Source organism: Lytechinus variegatus, chromosome 14, assembly GCF_018143015.1.
Source record: "Lytechinus variegatus isolate NC3 chromosome 14, Lvar_3.0, whole genome shotgun sequence".
NCBI classification, from domain to species: domain Eukaryota; kingdom Metazoa; phylum Echinodermata; class Echinoidea; order Temnopleuroida; family Toxopneustidae; genus Lytechinus; species Lytechinus variegatus.
The window spans coordinates 24204026-24220862 of record NC_054753.1 but is presented as its reverse complement, the minus strand read 5'-3'; the positions used below and the strand labels follow the sequence as shown (position 1 = coordinate 24220862).

Sequence of the window (16837 nt, the reverse complement as noted above, 5' to 3'; positions counted from 1 at the left end):
TTTGTTGGAGGTGGCTTGACCTTCAAAAAGATGCTATTTTTACAATAAACTTTTTGTGAGGGTGAACTTCTTCTTTAACAAATGAATGTCTTTCAATAACACCCCTATGGTATTCCCATTTATTTATCAATCATGGCTCAAAATCAAAATTGTATATATATTTCTTCATTATGAAAACCAAAAATGCATGTATACTGTCAATATTGAATAGGTGATTTGAATATTGTATGATGCAACCCTATTTGAAAATGATTTTACATATTTACCAAAAGAGTTACACTATTACATTTATTGCATTTAACAGCAATGTAATATTTTGTTAGTGTAAAAATTGTATTATTTTTTTTTAATCATAAGCAAATACATCTATGTGTTGAATGCTTCTTTTGTACACAAACTCTCTTTCATGCATGTTGTCACTTAATATCCGTTCTATGCAATCTATTATAGGCTGGGAGTAAATTTTCAAACATGCCAATATCTTTTATATTGATCCCATGCTTCATTGCTTGTTCAAATATTGACACTGCAATATGACAAGGGATGATGTATAACACCAGCTGTTAATAATAGTTATGAGACGTGATAATATTGCCTTGATGAATGCTAGACAGTAATGACAACAAGTTCAGTGTTCAGGCAACGAGTATAAAAGATTTTGCAAAGAAACACAAACATTTCTCTACTGTAGTTTATCACATATGCAGTATTAAACAAATCTATTGGAAAACTCAATTGCAGACCAGGGTCCCGTAACACAAAGGATATCAATTAATCTTACGCTTGAATTTCATGATTGATTGCACATTGTAGTCAATGCAATCAATCGTAGAAAAAATGTTCTCTGATCATTGCTAAGCCTTGTGTTACGGGCCCCAGATCAGAGTTTAAACAGATTGAATTTCAGCTTATAAGGAAATGTGCATTTTGGCATTACTCTGGTATTAAAAAAAATATATTAATATATTATTTTCCTTTTTCCTAATTTACAGTACAAAGGCCAAAGAAACTTCCCATCTCCAGTACTCATTTTATTGATTCCAGTCATGACATCTCCCCAAGAGCTAGGAGAACAACTAACATTGGTCAAAGGATCTCTTCTTCTAAATATGATGGGTTGTCATGGCAACAGTATAAATCTGTTGTTGCTAGGAGGGAAGATGACCGCAGTCACATTGGGAGGATAGATGCTGAAGGGAAGGACAAGGGAAGAATTGTCTCTTCAGAAAATTTGTCGAGAACATCGTCAGAGTTTCACAGTAATGGAATTGTAGAATCTTATGGTCATCAGGGAAGATTACCATCGGATGGGTTGTTAGGAAGATATCCGTCATCACCAATCTCATCAGCATTTGATACAGTCAAAGGCCAACCTGATCTTTGCAGTAGTGACATAGAGCGTAGCCAGGATGCAAGAATGTCCACACTTGTAGGTAGCCATCGTGACTCAAAACCCTTTGAGCACTATACGTTTGATCTGGGAGAAATGCACGATGGAAGGTTCCGAAGGCCACACCTAGATGAACCAAGCTTGCGTCTACCTTCAAGATTTCATAGCCAGAATGATGAAAGTGATGATAACTTACATGTACTTGGAGATCATGGTCAATCCGTGCCTCCAGGATCCACAACCATTCAAACAGCATCAGCATACAGTATTTCCGAATTCCAAAAATCAGAATATGTCCAGTTTTTAAAGAGAACAAACATCCAAAGAACTCAAGATCAAAGGCATGTTGACAACAGTATTAATTACACAACAAATGATGATTCAGATGTAGATTTAATTAAAGACACTGTACAAGATGCTGAAAGCCAAACCCATGAGCAGCTACTAGTACAATCTATGTTCCCTGAAGTACTAGAACATAGAAAAAATGGTGCAAATTTGACAAAGCAAAGTCTTCCACATTCAAGCCATGTACCATTTGATAAGATTGTCTCTGAAAACAGCTCATCCCTTGGCCAAAAGCGGCCTCGTAGAAGAAAGCTGGAGACAGAGTTTTCAAATGCACAAAGAAGCCAAAGTGAAGTGATTAGAACACAACAATTTGCTGAAAGTAATTCAAAGCCCTCAAGATCGGGTAGGAGAAACATGAATGTCCAGCCAGATTTTCTAGGAAATGCTTCAATAGTGGATCCTGCACTGTCTTCTGTACTTTCATCTAACACTATTAGTAGATCTGTCCAGGGTGACCAAAGGAATCCTATGCAGCATCTAGAACCTGACTCTTCGTTGATTCATCAGGAAGAGAATCTCCATAGTCACATTTATCAACAGAAGAAAGGAATTGAGGACTTGACTGGAGGAGTTCAAGGATCATCTGGGTCTGTTTCTCCATCACCTGCACATGTTGTTCATCCCCAAGGGAGTGCATCAAATGCAATAAAGTCTTCCAGACTGACAGCCTCATTGTACCCTGATGGAATAGACCAAGTGCAGGATCTGCTGATGTCCTCAACAGCGCATTCAACTTCTGAGGGACCAACAAATGCCAAAGCAGCTGTATCACCTTTGAGGAATCACTTGTTAAGTGGTGCAAGAACAACCAGTGTGTATTCATTGACTACCTCAAAAGGTTTATCATCGCAATATTCACCAGCATTGTCTTCATATTCTGTGCCACCTTCTGGAATTCTTGATAAACTGCCATTGCAGACATCTACTCTGGAAGATCACCTTTCTCAGCATTATACAAACATGGAGTTCTCAACAAGTCATCTGTCAGACAGGTATGAGAATGCATCCAATTTGTTGAACTGCAGCTCAACTTCATCAACACATTCCAATTACTCAAAACTCGATTACCAATCTAAAATAAAGACTGGTGCAGATGATGTGAAATCCTCAAGAAGAGGGGATGGTAAACAACGTTCTGGATCACAAAGTTCACCTCGTGAGCATGAAGATGTTCAAGACTTTCTTTTAGAAGAGGAAGGTCTTCTGTTCTCCTTGCAAGAGAGAAGGAAGGAGCTTCAAAGGGCCATGAATTATCATTTTGAGGAGACTGAGGAGGAGGAAACACATGAAGTGCATGTAAGTAGCGACATCATTATAATTTTTTATTTCAATCTGTTCAAGTCACACTCCTGGGCAAATATTGATCCGGGGACTAAAAGTTGTCAGCACTGACAAGTTGTCTTGCTCTGAAAGCCCTGATAGTAGTAGTCAGTGACCAGTACTTCTCAGCCAGTGAAACCACAGATTTCACTGAATTTGTCAGGGCAAGTGTTGACAGTGCCGACAACTTTCAAGAAACTACATGTACCCCCCACCCTTCCCAGGAGAATTTTGATAGCAAATTAAGATGAAGTTCTCTCCCGTGTATAAAATTGCATTCATTTTAACTAAGTATTGTATGATATTCATTTTTTTTTTTTCAGACTTTCAGAATTTTTTTAACGACTCAAGTATTTTTTTTTACCCGAGTCTTAAGTAGGGTTTGATAAGATTTATGAATTTGAATGTGGGAATAAGAAGGAAAGGGCATGTGACCTTCTTCTGACAAAGTCTTCTGACTTTGAAACAGAGGGTCATGGGTTCGAATCCCAGCCATGGCGTTATTTCTTTCAGCAAGAAATTTATACACATTGTGCTGTACTCGACCCAGGTGAGGTGAATGGGTACCCAGCAAGATTAATTCCTTGAATGCATGAGCGCTGAAAGGCAGCTTGAGCTAAAGCCAGGGTAATAATAATAACAACGCGCCTCGGAATAGAATATTTCTAGATAAATGGTGCTATATAAATGCCTATTATTATTATTATTATTATGTGTATATACAAAATAAAGCTAGAAAATACATTGGAGTTTGCTTGTCATTGTGAGCATAGATATTGTTACAAATGAAACATGGTGAACATGTAATTTTTTTTAATTTGCAGGCTTCACCAAACCATGATGATAAATTGCTCAGATGCACTGCTGACACCATGCCAAAGAATCGGTTTGTTCTCTTTCTGTGTTTCTTCAGTCCTATATGTATGGATATAGACAGTTGTAAATTTATGATTTAAAAAAAAACAATTCAGGGCCTGGATCTATTTGCCACTGGCATCCCTGTATAAATAGTGGTCATGTTTCTGTGGAGCACGAAGAAAAATATACCCAGAGCCCAAATTTAGTGCACGGCGGCTTGAGTTGTGGTCCCCCGAGATGTGGCTACATGGACTTAGCCCCAGTAATTGAAATCAGTGTAAGTTGGCCTATGTGCCATGGCATAGAAACTTTGCTATACAATGGTAATTTGCATGGAATCTTTGATTCTTATTGGCTGTTTAGCATTGTTACCATGGCAGTTACGAATGGATGGCAAAGTTACCATAATAGCTCTGTGCAACGTGGCCCTGATTCCAATGGCCCATATTCTGAAGTCGGGTTAAATTAAACTCGGGTTTAAATTTGTGGTTTAAGTATGGGAAGCCTAAGGTATCAAAATTTTATTAAGTTGTAGTGCTTCTTATGTTTTCTGTGCTCTTTCCTGATTCATTGATGGTAAAGACAATCATCTATTTATACTTCCTAGATAATTATGAACGATTTGAGCGCCAAATGAGCTGAAGTATGATTTCTCTTCTGTTAGTGACTTATGTAACAATTGGCTATCTATACTTAAACCACAACTTTAAACCAGAGTTTAAGTCAAACCTGCTATCAGAATACAGGCCAATGAGTCTAAAATCAGGCCAATCGACACTGATTTCATTGGAGCTGATTGGGCATTCATTCAGCCATACCTCGTTAGACCACCATGAAATATAATGCACTACCAAAACCCAAAGAAAGTGTTGTAATGCAAGAAAGAGAGAGGGGGAGACCAAGGTATGTTACACTTTAATACTCCATATTCTGAATTGTTTGTATTTGCAGAGGATATCATTTAGAAATGAGTGTGCCCACCAGCGGCAGCCCTCGTCAAGTCACCTCTATCTTGTGGGTATTCAAACTGTTAGACATACTCCACAACCATCCTACAGAAAAACATGAGGTCCTTGTTTCACAGGTTGGTGCATATTTTTATTCATAGTACTAGATCAGTTGTGTAATTTGATTTTTGAGAAACTGTCTCTTTTAGTCCGAATGACAATGAATATTTTTCAAGATATGGAATTTACTACCATATGAAATTGACACAAATGTATGTACACCTTTCTCTGTTAAAAGAAAAAAAACATCTGGGCCCCTTAAACGAAGAGTGACAATTGATCTGATCAATCGTAGCTCTATGGAAATCCATCAGTGTCATAATTTTTTCGACAGGAAATTTGCAAAATGTCCTTTGTAATCAAAGGAGAACACCCCAAATTGTCAAGAAATCAATGAATTTATGGATATGCATTCATATCTAGAATTTTTTTTGAACAAACATGCATTTCATCTGTTGATTTTGCTGGCTTTCCATAATTGCGATTGATTGGATCAATCGTGACTCTTTGTACAACGGGGCCCTGTACTACATCTTGCTATTTGCTCTGTGGTTTTGACAGCATGTACCAAAGAGTGTTGCTTTGGGCTTCAGAGATCAGGGTGTGGTTTCACAAAGTTTAATATCAATCATATGTGACAAATTGTGATTGTAAGCTACTAAAATGGAGCACTCTGATTGGTTAAGAGCAAATTTATCATACAATATTTCCAGATGTTATCCTGACACTTAATGCAAAATATCCTTTATTTGGTCAGGAGCCTGCTACTTCATAAATTAAATTGCTGGCCAATCAAATGGCAGTATATGTTGATATATTTGTTTCTGTTTTTATTTTGCAGGCATACTGGTTTAGGAGATGGTTGAGAAAAGTGAGATTATTGAAAATGAAACGCCAAGAGGAGAGGAATAATTGGAGGATGTAAGTATGGAGGATTGATAGGAAGTGTTTTGTCTTTCTCCTTTCTCCTTCCATTTGAAAAAGTAATTTTACCTGTTGGTAGAGGAAAGAATAATGTAAGAGAAAGAGAAAGAATTTCAAATCTACATGTATATATTTCATCATAAAAAAAACATGTCAAGGAGTAGTATACATGTAGGCCCATATTCTGAAATCAGGTTTAACTTAGACCATGGTCTAACTCTTTGCTGAAATTATGGAAAGCCAACAATGTCAAAATTTTCCTTACAATGCATGTTTCTTATGTTTGCTGTGCTCTTTGTTAACTCGTGAATGGTGAAGAAAGCTATCTGATTTATCCTCCCGAAACAGTTAAGAATGATTTGAGAGGGAAATGAGCTGATACATCAAAATTACACTGTTACAGATTTATGTCACTATTGGCTGTCCATACTTAAACCACAACTTTAAACCAGAGTTTAAATTAAACCTGGCTTCAGAACACGGGCCATAGGATCTGTTAATCAACTCCTTTCTGGGAGAGTATTGGGTTTCAAAACACAATTCAGTGTACTTTTTTTATTATGGGGAGTGAAAAGCTTTTGAATTTTGAATAGAGTAAAATTTTGAGTGATTTTTTTTAATGTGTTTGAAGCTAGAAACTTATTTCTGCATGAGTAGTAAATCTACAGGTTTTATGAAACACATTCGTACTTGGATCAGTACCATAATAATTCAATTTGTATTTTTCAATCTTCAGAGCCGTCACCTTACATAATACGACCATCAAGCAGAAATACCTCAGTCATTGGATGTCTGCTGTGCAATCAAGAAGCAAATCAGCTAGACTCTTATACCAGCAACATCTTCTGCATAAAGGACTCGATGCATTCAAATTTGCTGTAATGAGCAGCAAAATCCAGGCTGAACAACTGGAGATCAGGCTAAAAGTCATGACCCTTGCCAAGTATTTCAAGAAGGTAAGAAAAAGAAATTTAATGGGAATTAACATACATAGAAAACTTGAATATGAATTAAATAAAGATTGTTGGCCTCATGTTGCCCAACATAAAATACACAAGATAGATCATCTGGTAAGTTATTCATAATTTTCTTTTCTTTTAGTATGATAATTGAAGTGATCATATATGACATATCCATTTAACATGTTAGCTAAAACTTTCAGTACTGTGCCAAAGGCATTCATGCCCACATCTTCCTGCACAGCTGAGCACGATGTCACTAACTATGATTGTCACTGATAGCAAATTACCATTCAAAACTCAATATCGATTCCTTGATATTTGGCCATTTCTAACCTCAGTTTCCTTGAAAAATGTTAGCAATGCTTGAAATTCATTATTTTACATAGGTGCTTGTAATAAGTTAAATCTCAAAAGGTGTCTCTATCACACTGATGTATTTTCTATTTCGGATTTACGACAATGTTCGACCAACATGTGTGAAAAGTCACATGTTTGAAAGATGAATTGTTTCAAAGTGGTTAGGTGCATATTGCCTCCTTTTATCTCTACCCAGTGGTGCGCCCTCACACAGCTGCGGAAAGAGAAGGAAGCCATCTTAGAGCAAATAGCCGATCAGCATGTCACTGTCAAAGCATTCAGTGTCTGGAAAGAAGGCTATCATGCGCAGCAGAGAGTGGCCATTGCAGATCTTCATTACAAGTGAGTTCACTGCGAGTAAAATATTTTAAACCTATGGACATTCAGACTTCCTGAAAGATAAAATTGAGAATTACATATTCCAGGAGCATTGTAAAAGTGGGATTTGATATTAGTACAGATCAATAATAGATGAATTATTAGAAGCAGTGAAAGATATTGATTACATAATTTATTGAGTAATAATTGTGTTGGTGAGTCAATGGTTGGTATGGTGAGTTTGTGTGTGAGTATGTGTGGGTGACATGGCATGTAAGTGTGTAAATTTTAATAGCAAGTTACTAAATGACTGAGTGATAGAGTGTGTTAGTGAGAGGGAATAAGTGGGTGCGAGAGAAGGAGGGAGAGAGAGAGTGAGTGAGAGAGAGTACATAAGTGAGATTGAGAGAGTGATTGGTTGAGGGTGAGGTTGAGTGAGTGAGAGAGAGTACATAAGTGAGATTGAGAGAGTGATTGGTTGAGGGTGAGGTTGAGTGAGTGAGAGAGAGTACATAAGTGGGATTGAGAGAGTGATTGGTTGAGGGTGAGGTTGAGTGAGTGAGTTAGTTAGTTAGTGAGTGAGTGAGTGAGTGGGTGGGTGGGTGAGTGAGTGAGTGGGTGAGAGAGAGCAGGTGGGTGAATGAATTAATGAGTGGGTGTAAAAGTTGTTGTAAGAGTATGCGAGAGAGTGATTGAATGAGTAGGTGAGACAGTATGTGAGTAAAGAAAGTGGATGAATAAGCCTGTGAAAAGTGAGACAATGAGTGATTAAGATAGTGAGTGAGTGACTAAGGGGATGTTGCAAGAAAATATTGTCAATCAATCCCAAATATTCTGTTGCAATATTACAATTGATTGATCACTTTTAACTATATCAAATCAGATTACACTCCTTGTTCCATGGAGCAGATTAGCAATCAATCGCAAATTTACAATTAATTGCACGGCATATGCTTGATTTCGCGAACGAAAATAGACTTGCAGTTGATCGCAAGTTTCTTGCAATGCCCCATAAGTCATTGAGTCCAGGCAAATACGTTTTTGAAGGAGTAAGCAAGAAACGTCACTAAAAAATAAATAAACCAATGATTGGATGAAATAAAAGAATCTAAAAACCTCTCTATAAGAATGTTGAATAATCTGTTCCTCTGGTTGATCAAAAGTGCGGTCATGTATTTGATCATGCCTGCAAACAACAAACTAAGGTGGTTACCAAGGGCAACTGGCATAGTTAACAAGATTTCTGCCCATTGCCCCCGGGCATAGTTAAATTTGACTGAGATCCTCATTTGATTGCATGATTGCATGCAAAATGTTGCTTTTTACTATAAATATCTGTGTGATTTAATCAAAAAAATTTAGGCTAATTGCGCATTCACTCCACTTCTTTGATTTCATTCCTTTATACATCTTCCAGAGTGGGGCTCTTGTCAAGATCCCTTGAACACTGGAAATCCTATGTTGCCCATCAGAGAATGAAGTATTACCAGAATGAACTAGCCAGGGTTCATCATGAGGACAGACTGGTCAAGAGAACATGGGTAACCATGGCAACCATCTGTAACGAAAGGCAGAAGGCCAGAAGACAATATAGGTCAGTAAGTGCAAGAAGACATTCTTAATGGTGGTGAACTCTTTTGATAAACCCTTAAACCTAATTTAATTGCCTATTTCAGACCAGGATATACTTAGGGGGAATTTAACACCCCCCTTCAGATCTCGGTTGCTGATTGCGCGATCGCTGCAAAAAATTTCACACGTGTAGAGCCATTGTATACTATATGAATATATTGTAACATTTTAGAAAATGAATTGTTATATTTTTCTATCAATTATGCAAATAAGCGTATGAAATTTGCCCTGAATATATTTATTTGTATGTTTTTCTCTTTAACCCTATCTAGGCCGGGGGGGGCCTCGGAGGCCCCCCCTCAACAAATCACGCGATATTTTCGCCGTGCGAAATTTTTTGACCGCGCCGCTCGCTGACTTTTTACTTTCAAGTCTTGCGCAACTTTTGAGACCAATTTTGCGTCACCCGGGTATGTGGTTCCGAAATTACGCGACATTATGTAAGTGCATGTCAGACCGAAAATTGCTCAAAAACGTGATTTTGTGTACAAAGTCAATGCAAATTGTGTTTTCAACCAAAATTCATAAATGTATGATTATTTTTAGTTTTGCTAGTCTAAATGTATTCATTTTATGCTTTTTATGATCACAGAAGAGTCCCCAACAAATTTCATTGAAAAAACAATGAAAAACAAAAGGTCAAAAAACAAAGAAATACATAAGAAATTGCAAAAAACAATATAATACATAAGAAAACGATTTGATATCACAATTTTTTTCATGTACACTTGCTAAGGACACCACAAAGAGTTTCTATACCAAAGATTAGTACATTTGGAGCTTTATTTAGGGAGTTAGAGGAAAAAGTATGATTTCGCATACTAATTACGCATAAATTAGCATAATCACTTAATAACAATTTGCATGAAATAAATTCCTATACAATCTTGTAGATTATGTCCCAGGCAACCCGCGTGCCAATTTTCGGCGCGATCGCGTGGTCGACGGCCGAGATCTTAGGGGGGGCCTGGGAGGCCCCCCCGGCCATAGGAACTCCCAAAATACCCCGGCCTAGATAGGGTTAACTCACTTTATATAGCTAGAAGAATGCTCATATTTGGTAAAAATATCAATTTTTACATACAAGTATCTACAAAGATTGCCATAAAAATAATTAATTTCCTATGTACTTATGTTTTTAATCAATTTTAAATAAATCTATCTAATTCGAAAAAAAAAATTATTTCATTTTGTCAGATGTTTGATACTCTGCAGATCTTGGAGGGTGTGGATCTGTATCTATTCAATTCATTTTTATATTTCCTTTTAATGAAAGAAATAATTTTTTTTTTGTAGGGTTGATGCTATTCAAATCTTGGCTGGCATTGATCTATATCTGTTCATTTGTTCAATTAATGTCAAATAAATGTTTCTTTTTCTCTGAATAAAAAAAAATTGTTATTTTATGATTTATCAGGTGGACCATACTAAGCAGATCTTGGAAGGCTTGGAGACATGGTATACAGATCGTGAAGATGGAGAATCTCCATGACAATGCCAAGGCTTTGGTCTTCAGGGACAAGGCGATCCTTGAGAGATTCTTTGCTGACTGGGCAGAGAGGGCCAAGGTTTCACTGGTGGTTCACAGGAGAGAGAAATCGCGTCTCAGGTAGTGTGTCAGAGATGCCCAGTTCAAGACATGTGATGCGTAGGACTTTAGGCAGGGAGTGGTGACTCAGCGTAAGACGACCTGGGGGTGTTTCATAAAGCTGTTTGTCAGTTAAGAGTAACTGTAAGAACAACCGATGAACCTTTGTTCACGCTAAATAATCTCCAATGAACATTTAATGGTGAATAAAGGCACTCTAAACTTATGTACAGCTTTCAGGAACGGCCCCCAGGTATTGTGTTTAATGTATATGGGGTTAGGCTGTGATACAGTTGTGAGAAAGAGCTTTTGGAGAAGAGCAAAAGCCAGGAAAAGCAGGAGTCTCATGCCATAGGTGTGAGACCTGGCATGTCTCGCTTGTGTTCAGGGAGCCGTTTTATAAAGCTTTCTGTACCTTACGAATGACCTTCTGCACGACTGGTGACCCTTTCTTGTGCTAAGTAATATTTCCCTATGTAGCTGACTTAGCACTTGGGAACATGTTCCAGTCATTCATATAGTCGCTAGTAGATTTACAAAGAGCTTTGTGAAACACCCTTCTGGTCAGCGGGGGAAATTGATGCGGATGACATGCTATTTCACCTTTGTCATATCAAAAATCGCCACTAGAATTCCCCAATTGGCATGCTTTGGGATGGCCATCTTTCTTGAAGGGTCGCTCTGAGATCTGTCACAAACAATATTCAATATTAAGATGTTGACAATAAAGTTTTCACATCTGGAAAAATGGTGCTATTTTCAAGTGCTGAATAATTGCTTACTGAAGGGGGAAAAAAGGAGCACTTCAAAAGAAACAAAAGAAATACCCCCCCCAACAAAAAAGAAAAGCCCTTCCTATTGAGAATTTCTTGATTAAAGCAAGACCAAAACGACAAGTAAAAACTAAAGAATTTAAAGACTTTCAACACAGAATATCTTAGAAAGACAAGCAGTGAACCACAATAAAGGTTACACTATCCACCCAACAAACACTTAGCAAATGAAACAATCATTGTGAGTACCTCTTTAGCATGGAATCGTCTCCCACCTGAAGTAGTGAACAGCACATCACTAGAGGTGTTCAAGTCGAAGATCAAAAAGAGCCACCTACTAGGTATCACTAGATATCACCGCACCCTCTCTCTCCCGCTGCATTCATACCAATTAGTCCAGCAGTGTATACATCCAGAATCAGTTAAATAAATAAATAAATGAATAATTTAACAATCAACCCAGTGTGAATCAAATAGCACCTGGAAAATTAGAAATGATATGTATTACCTTACCCTTGTTCATGCATATCATGGGGTATTTTATAAATGTGAATCTCTATTGGGCTGACCTTTATTTCCGAGTTTTTATCCCTGGCCGAGTCATACAAAAGACTTTATAAAATGGGACCTTCTGCCTTCTAGCCAAGTACTCAACATATTAAAATGGAGATGGGTGAAGATATCATGTAATGCAGGGTCCACTGCAAGACTTACCAATAATGAAAGTTGTTATCTTGGATGAATTTAAGATATTGAAATAATTTTTGTAAATTATTCAATTTTTCTCCCAGTCAAGCCTTTGAGCTCTGGAAACTGAAGAATCAAAGAAGAAAGCTCCTCTACAGGATCCTAGACTCCAAGACTAACCAAACTCTGATGAAGAGGGCGCTGTTTGCATGGAGAAAGCACACTCGGCAGTTTATAGCAGCACGACAAGATGGTGTCAGGTTACTTGAGAGGGTACAGATGAGGGTGGTGATGTCTGTATGGCGATCTTGGACATGCTCCCAAGTATTTCTCAGGTATGTTAAAAAAAAGACAGATTTGCTTGTCTGTGTTAGGATAATAATATCGTTGGCATTCATCCAAACAGCTGTATCAGCCAGTTGTCAGCATTGCATGCCCTTTGTCATTTTTAATACACTGAATATCTAAACCGCTCTAACGAAATTGCAAGCTTGTAGCTTCTAAATGCGATATTTTCTCTGTTTCTTGGTTTCGCGTAAAGATCAAGATACTAATGTCAAGCAATTGTCATGGTCTTTACTACTATGTATTTTTCTAGCAATGAAAATCTTGTAAGGCTGGGACAAAATTGTGGAAATAGTAGACTTTGAAGATGATTTTCTTAGGAATGGGCTTAAACCATTGTATCTGGGATACGACGGTTCTAATGACTGTCAAAGATATATAACATTTACAAAGCACTGTTTAACTTGTTACCAATGTAAGGTACACTATAAATTATCCTGGGTTTAGCTCCAGTTGTTGATTCTAGCACTTGGTGTGTTCAAAGACTTAAACCTGCCAGGATAATAACCATAACATGTCTTCGTAAAGTAGACATACATGTGACCAGCTACCCCAAATGCAACAATATGTTGTCAAAATTAAATTTTGAAATAAGTACTTAATTCGAAAAAGCATATCCTAAGCTTTAAAATAATATATAACTGCCTAATTTTTTGCCCACTAAAGCCCTGCGGCCAGATGTTGGGCATTTTCATCACTAAAAAAAAATTCCCTGGTGACAGCCCGATTGAGGTGCACTATTATTTTGCCTCAACAGGCTATCTCTACAAAAGCACCAGGCTGTCCAAGATGTCAAAGCAACGAGCATCTTCTTCCAACGATGGAAACTCCGCTGGCTCAGGGCGAGGGGGCTTCGCCGTGGCCTCGAGAGATGGTCTAAACATTGCCTAGAGAGGGCAGCAAAGCGCTGGATACAGCAGGTGATCGAACGCAGGCAGAGGAATCAGGCCGAAGAGTTTGCAAGACAGTTGGACAACGCATGCCTCAGAAGTAAGTACTGAGTTTGAGGAGGACTTGATTTGGAAAAGAAGTATTGTGGGTGACTGTCATATTCGTTGGTTCATGTAGATGGGATTGTCAGGTTTGTTGTATTAGCATTTGTGAAAAGTGAGTATTTTGCAACTAAACAGTTCTATGTTAGATGTCCATACTAAAAAGTATCATACATCAAAGGGTTTTTACTTCAGAAAAAAATATAAAGAAATTTGATGACATTCTTGGAAACATTTGATGTAATTATGATTCATTTTTTACTTTCAAGCTGGTGATGGACTGCGTGATATAAGTCTTCATTTTTTGGATAGGAATATTTTCTTCTACATTCTAGAACATCTTTTAATTGTGACTTAGGTTTTTCAAGGTCTTTATTTTAGATCTTACATGTTAGTGGTCTACATGCTAGTATTTTTATTAAATTAATGTCTATATTGTTCAGGCCTGCAATATTGTAGTGTCAGTGACTGTTTACATTCTGATTTTTTTCCCCTGATTTCGATGCATTTTCATGTTATGACATTGTTCACCTGGGCCCCGTACCATAAAGCTTAGCGATCGATCATGGCTGACTTCTATGTGTAATTGCATTGATTATTATATATGATCAATCGTAAAAATTAACCCCACTTTCAATGGTAAAGCTTCATGTTATTGGTCCCTGTCTTAATGGAGAAACTTACATCAGGGGACGTTAACGTAAAACATAAAGATTGATCATAGGCTGATTTTAATGACTGATTGCATTGAATATTCTGTATGATCAATTGTAGAAATCAACCCCACTTTTAACGGCAAAGCTTCATGTTATGGGTCCAAGACTTACAAATATGTGACTCTGTCTTAATGGAGAAATGTACATCAGGTACCGTTTAAGCATAGTGATTTATCATGGGCTGATTTAAATGACTGATTGCATTGAATATTGTGTATGATCAATCGTAAAAAATCAACCCCACTTTCAATGGCAAAGCTACATGTTGTGGGTCCCAGACTTACAGATATGTGACCCTGTCTTAATGGAGAAACTTACATCAGGGGCCATTAACATAGAGCATAGAGATTGATCTTGGGGCTGATTTCTACGAATAATTGCATTGATTATTATGTATGATCAATCATTTAAATCAGTCCAACGATCATCGCTAACCTTTATGTTACAGGGTCCTGGATGGCAAATGCCGTTTCATTTTTAGGAGAAGACATTAAATATTCAGATTTTATTTTAGTTTCAAGTAATTCTGGGGAGCATTTCATGAAAGGACTTAGACGTTTTATCAGACAAGTCCCATTTTTTCTTACAGTTACTATAGTAACAGTGCCTCTCAACCAATCAAAATCAATGAAAGATGTCAGATCTGACCATTTGTCAGACAAAAATATTGATAAAACGGTCCCCTTGATTCAAATCTATACCATTAAAAGGCCCATCTTTTCCGGCAACTTTGCGAGTAATGTGACATATTGGGGAACTAGTGCTTTTAAATATTTTTTTTACCAGTTAAATAGCGCTATACAAATGCTGTTCATCATCATTTTCATCGATTTCCGAAGCAAAATTTTCTTAAAAAGTTTTCCTTTTCTAAATCTTTGAAAAATGACTAACTCTTAGGGTCATTCTCGAAGTGGGTCGAAGCCAAAGGACAAGCTGACTGTGACAGGCAGAGGGCAGCAGACATGCAGCATTTTTTGATCCGCAGTCGTCTTCACAGGATATTTCTTGCCTGGAAGCTGGAGATGATGGTGACGAGAGCAGTCGGACCGCTTACTGAAAGGAGGAAGAAACGCTGTCTAGCCAAGTGAGTCCAATAGAATCCTGACTTGGCACCAATATCCTCAAACAAGACATTTCATTGACTTGCTTAAATGACATTGTTCACATGGTATCCAAGGTGTAACCCTGTATAGCTCTATATGTTTAAATTAACAATTTATTGTATCACCCCCAATACCAAATTTATTTCTGTTATGGTAGCTCCCTTAGGAAATCGTTAAGACAGCTTTTTGCTGGTATAACTCCAAGCTGCTTTATAGCCAATTACTTTGGAAACATGTTATGTCTAACTTTTATAATAAGGCATAGTGGCTGACCTTATAGATGACAGATATTACCCTCAGATTTTTTATCAGAGTGGAGACAATGGCAGAGCGGGGATTCAAAGTCACAACGTCACAAAGACACAATCCTTTTCATTAACACTTTTACACTTGTATTTTCTCAAAATTTCTTGCATACTGGACCTTTTATAGTTATGTTTGAATTAACAATTTATTTTATCACCCCCAATATCAAATTTCTTTTGATAAATAGAAAGAAATGAAATTAGCATATCACTGAAATTACATGAGAATTGAATATGGCATTTTTACAGTTTCATTCACTAATCAGTTATGTGCACATCGTGGCATGTATACAAATCAGAGTTAATCCTGCCATGCTCTCATAATTCCTTTATAATTTAATTTTATGTAATATCAAAATTTTAATTTTTAAAACTTCGGTGATTAAAAAAAAGCTCTTTACCTGCTTCCAATAAATTGAATAATGGTTAAGAAATTTGAATTCTTTTCAGAGCTTTTGACAACTGGAGAGATGTTATCAAGAGGAAGAAATTGGGGCAGAGGTTTGCTGGAAGTTGCAAGGACACTGTCATAGCAACGACATTTAGATACTGGAGGTAATACAAAAACAAAGTAATGAATAATGTTTTGTTTTTTTACTTTATACTATACGGTACTTTCTTTTTGAGATCTCTGTTATTATAATTGGAATAAATTTTTTATGTATGTATGTTAACAGGACATCAAAGAAAAATTTGACGGTTTCTTTTTTTAACCCTTCGGGCTGTTGCAAGAAAATATTTGCAATCAATCGCAAATATTCTGTTGCAATTTTACAATTGACTGATCACTTTTAGCTATAGCAAATGAGATTACACTCCTTGTTTCATGGAGCAGATTAGCAATCAATCGCAAATTTGCAATTAGTTTGCAAGGCATATGCTTGATTTCTGGAATGAAAATACACTTGCAATTGATCGCAAGTTTCTTGCAACACCCCTTTAGAATATGTTGAGCAAATAATGAATAAAAAAAATAGATGAATAGATAAATATGTATATTCCTCTCTCCTTTCTTTCTTCCCTCTTCCTGTCCTCTCATTTCTTCATCTTTCCCCTCTTCCTTTCATCTCCTCTCTTCTTCTTCCCCCTCTTCCTCTCCTTTCTTTTTACCCTGCATCCCCTCTTCCTCTCTTGTCCTATCTTTTCTCCCTCTTTCCCCTCTCTTTCTCCTCTTTTTTTTCTTCTTCTTTCCCCTCTTCCCTCTTCCTA

General features: G+C 37.1%; 1 protein-coding gene across 1 annotated transcript in view; it reads left to right on the top strand.

Moving 5' to 3' along the window:
• The window catches only part of LOC121427286, a 65018-nt gene that overhangs the window by 34849 nt on the left and 13332 nt on the right, over positions 1–16837 (top strand). Inside the window, exons 4-15 of the mRNA XM_041623623.1 lie at positions 993–3037; positions 3886–3947; positions 4871–5003; positions 5768–5847; positions 6587–6806; positions 7366–7511; positions 8905–9081; positions 10537–10728; positions 12272–12502; positions 13270–13502; positions 15118–15304; positions 16079–16183. Of these exons, the coding sequence (XP_041479557.1) occupies positions 993–3037; positions 3886–3947; positions 4871–5003; positions 5768–5847; positions 6587–6806; positions 7366–7511; positions 8905–9081; positions 10537–10728; positions 12272–12502; positions 13270–13502; positions 15118–15304; positions 16079–16183 (3811 nt within the window). The remainder of the gene's footprint in view (positions 1–992; positions 3038–3885; positions 3948–4870; positions 5004–5767; positions 5848–6586; positions 6807–7365; positions 7512–8904; positions 9082–10536; positions 10729–12271; positions 12503–13269; positions 13503–15117; positions 15305–16078; positions 16184–16837) is intronic.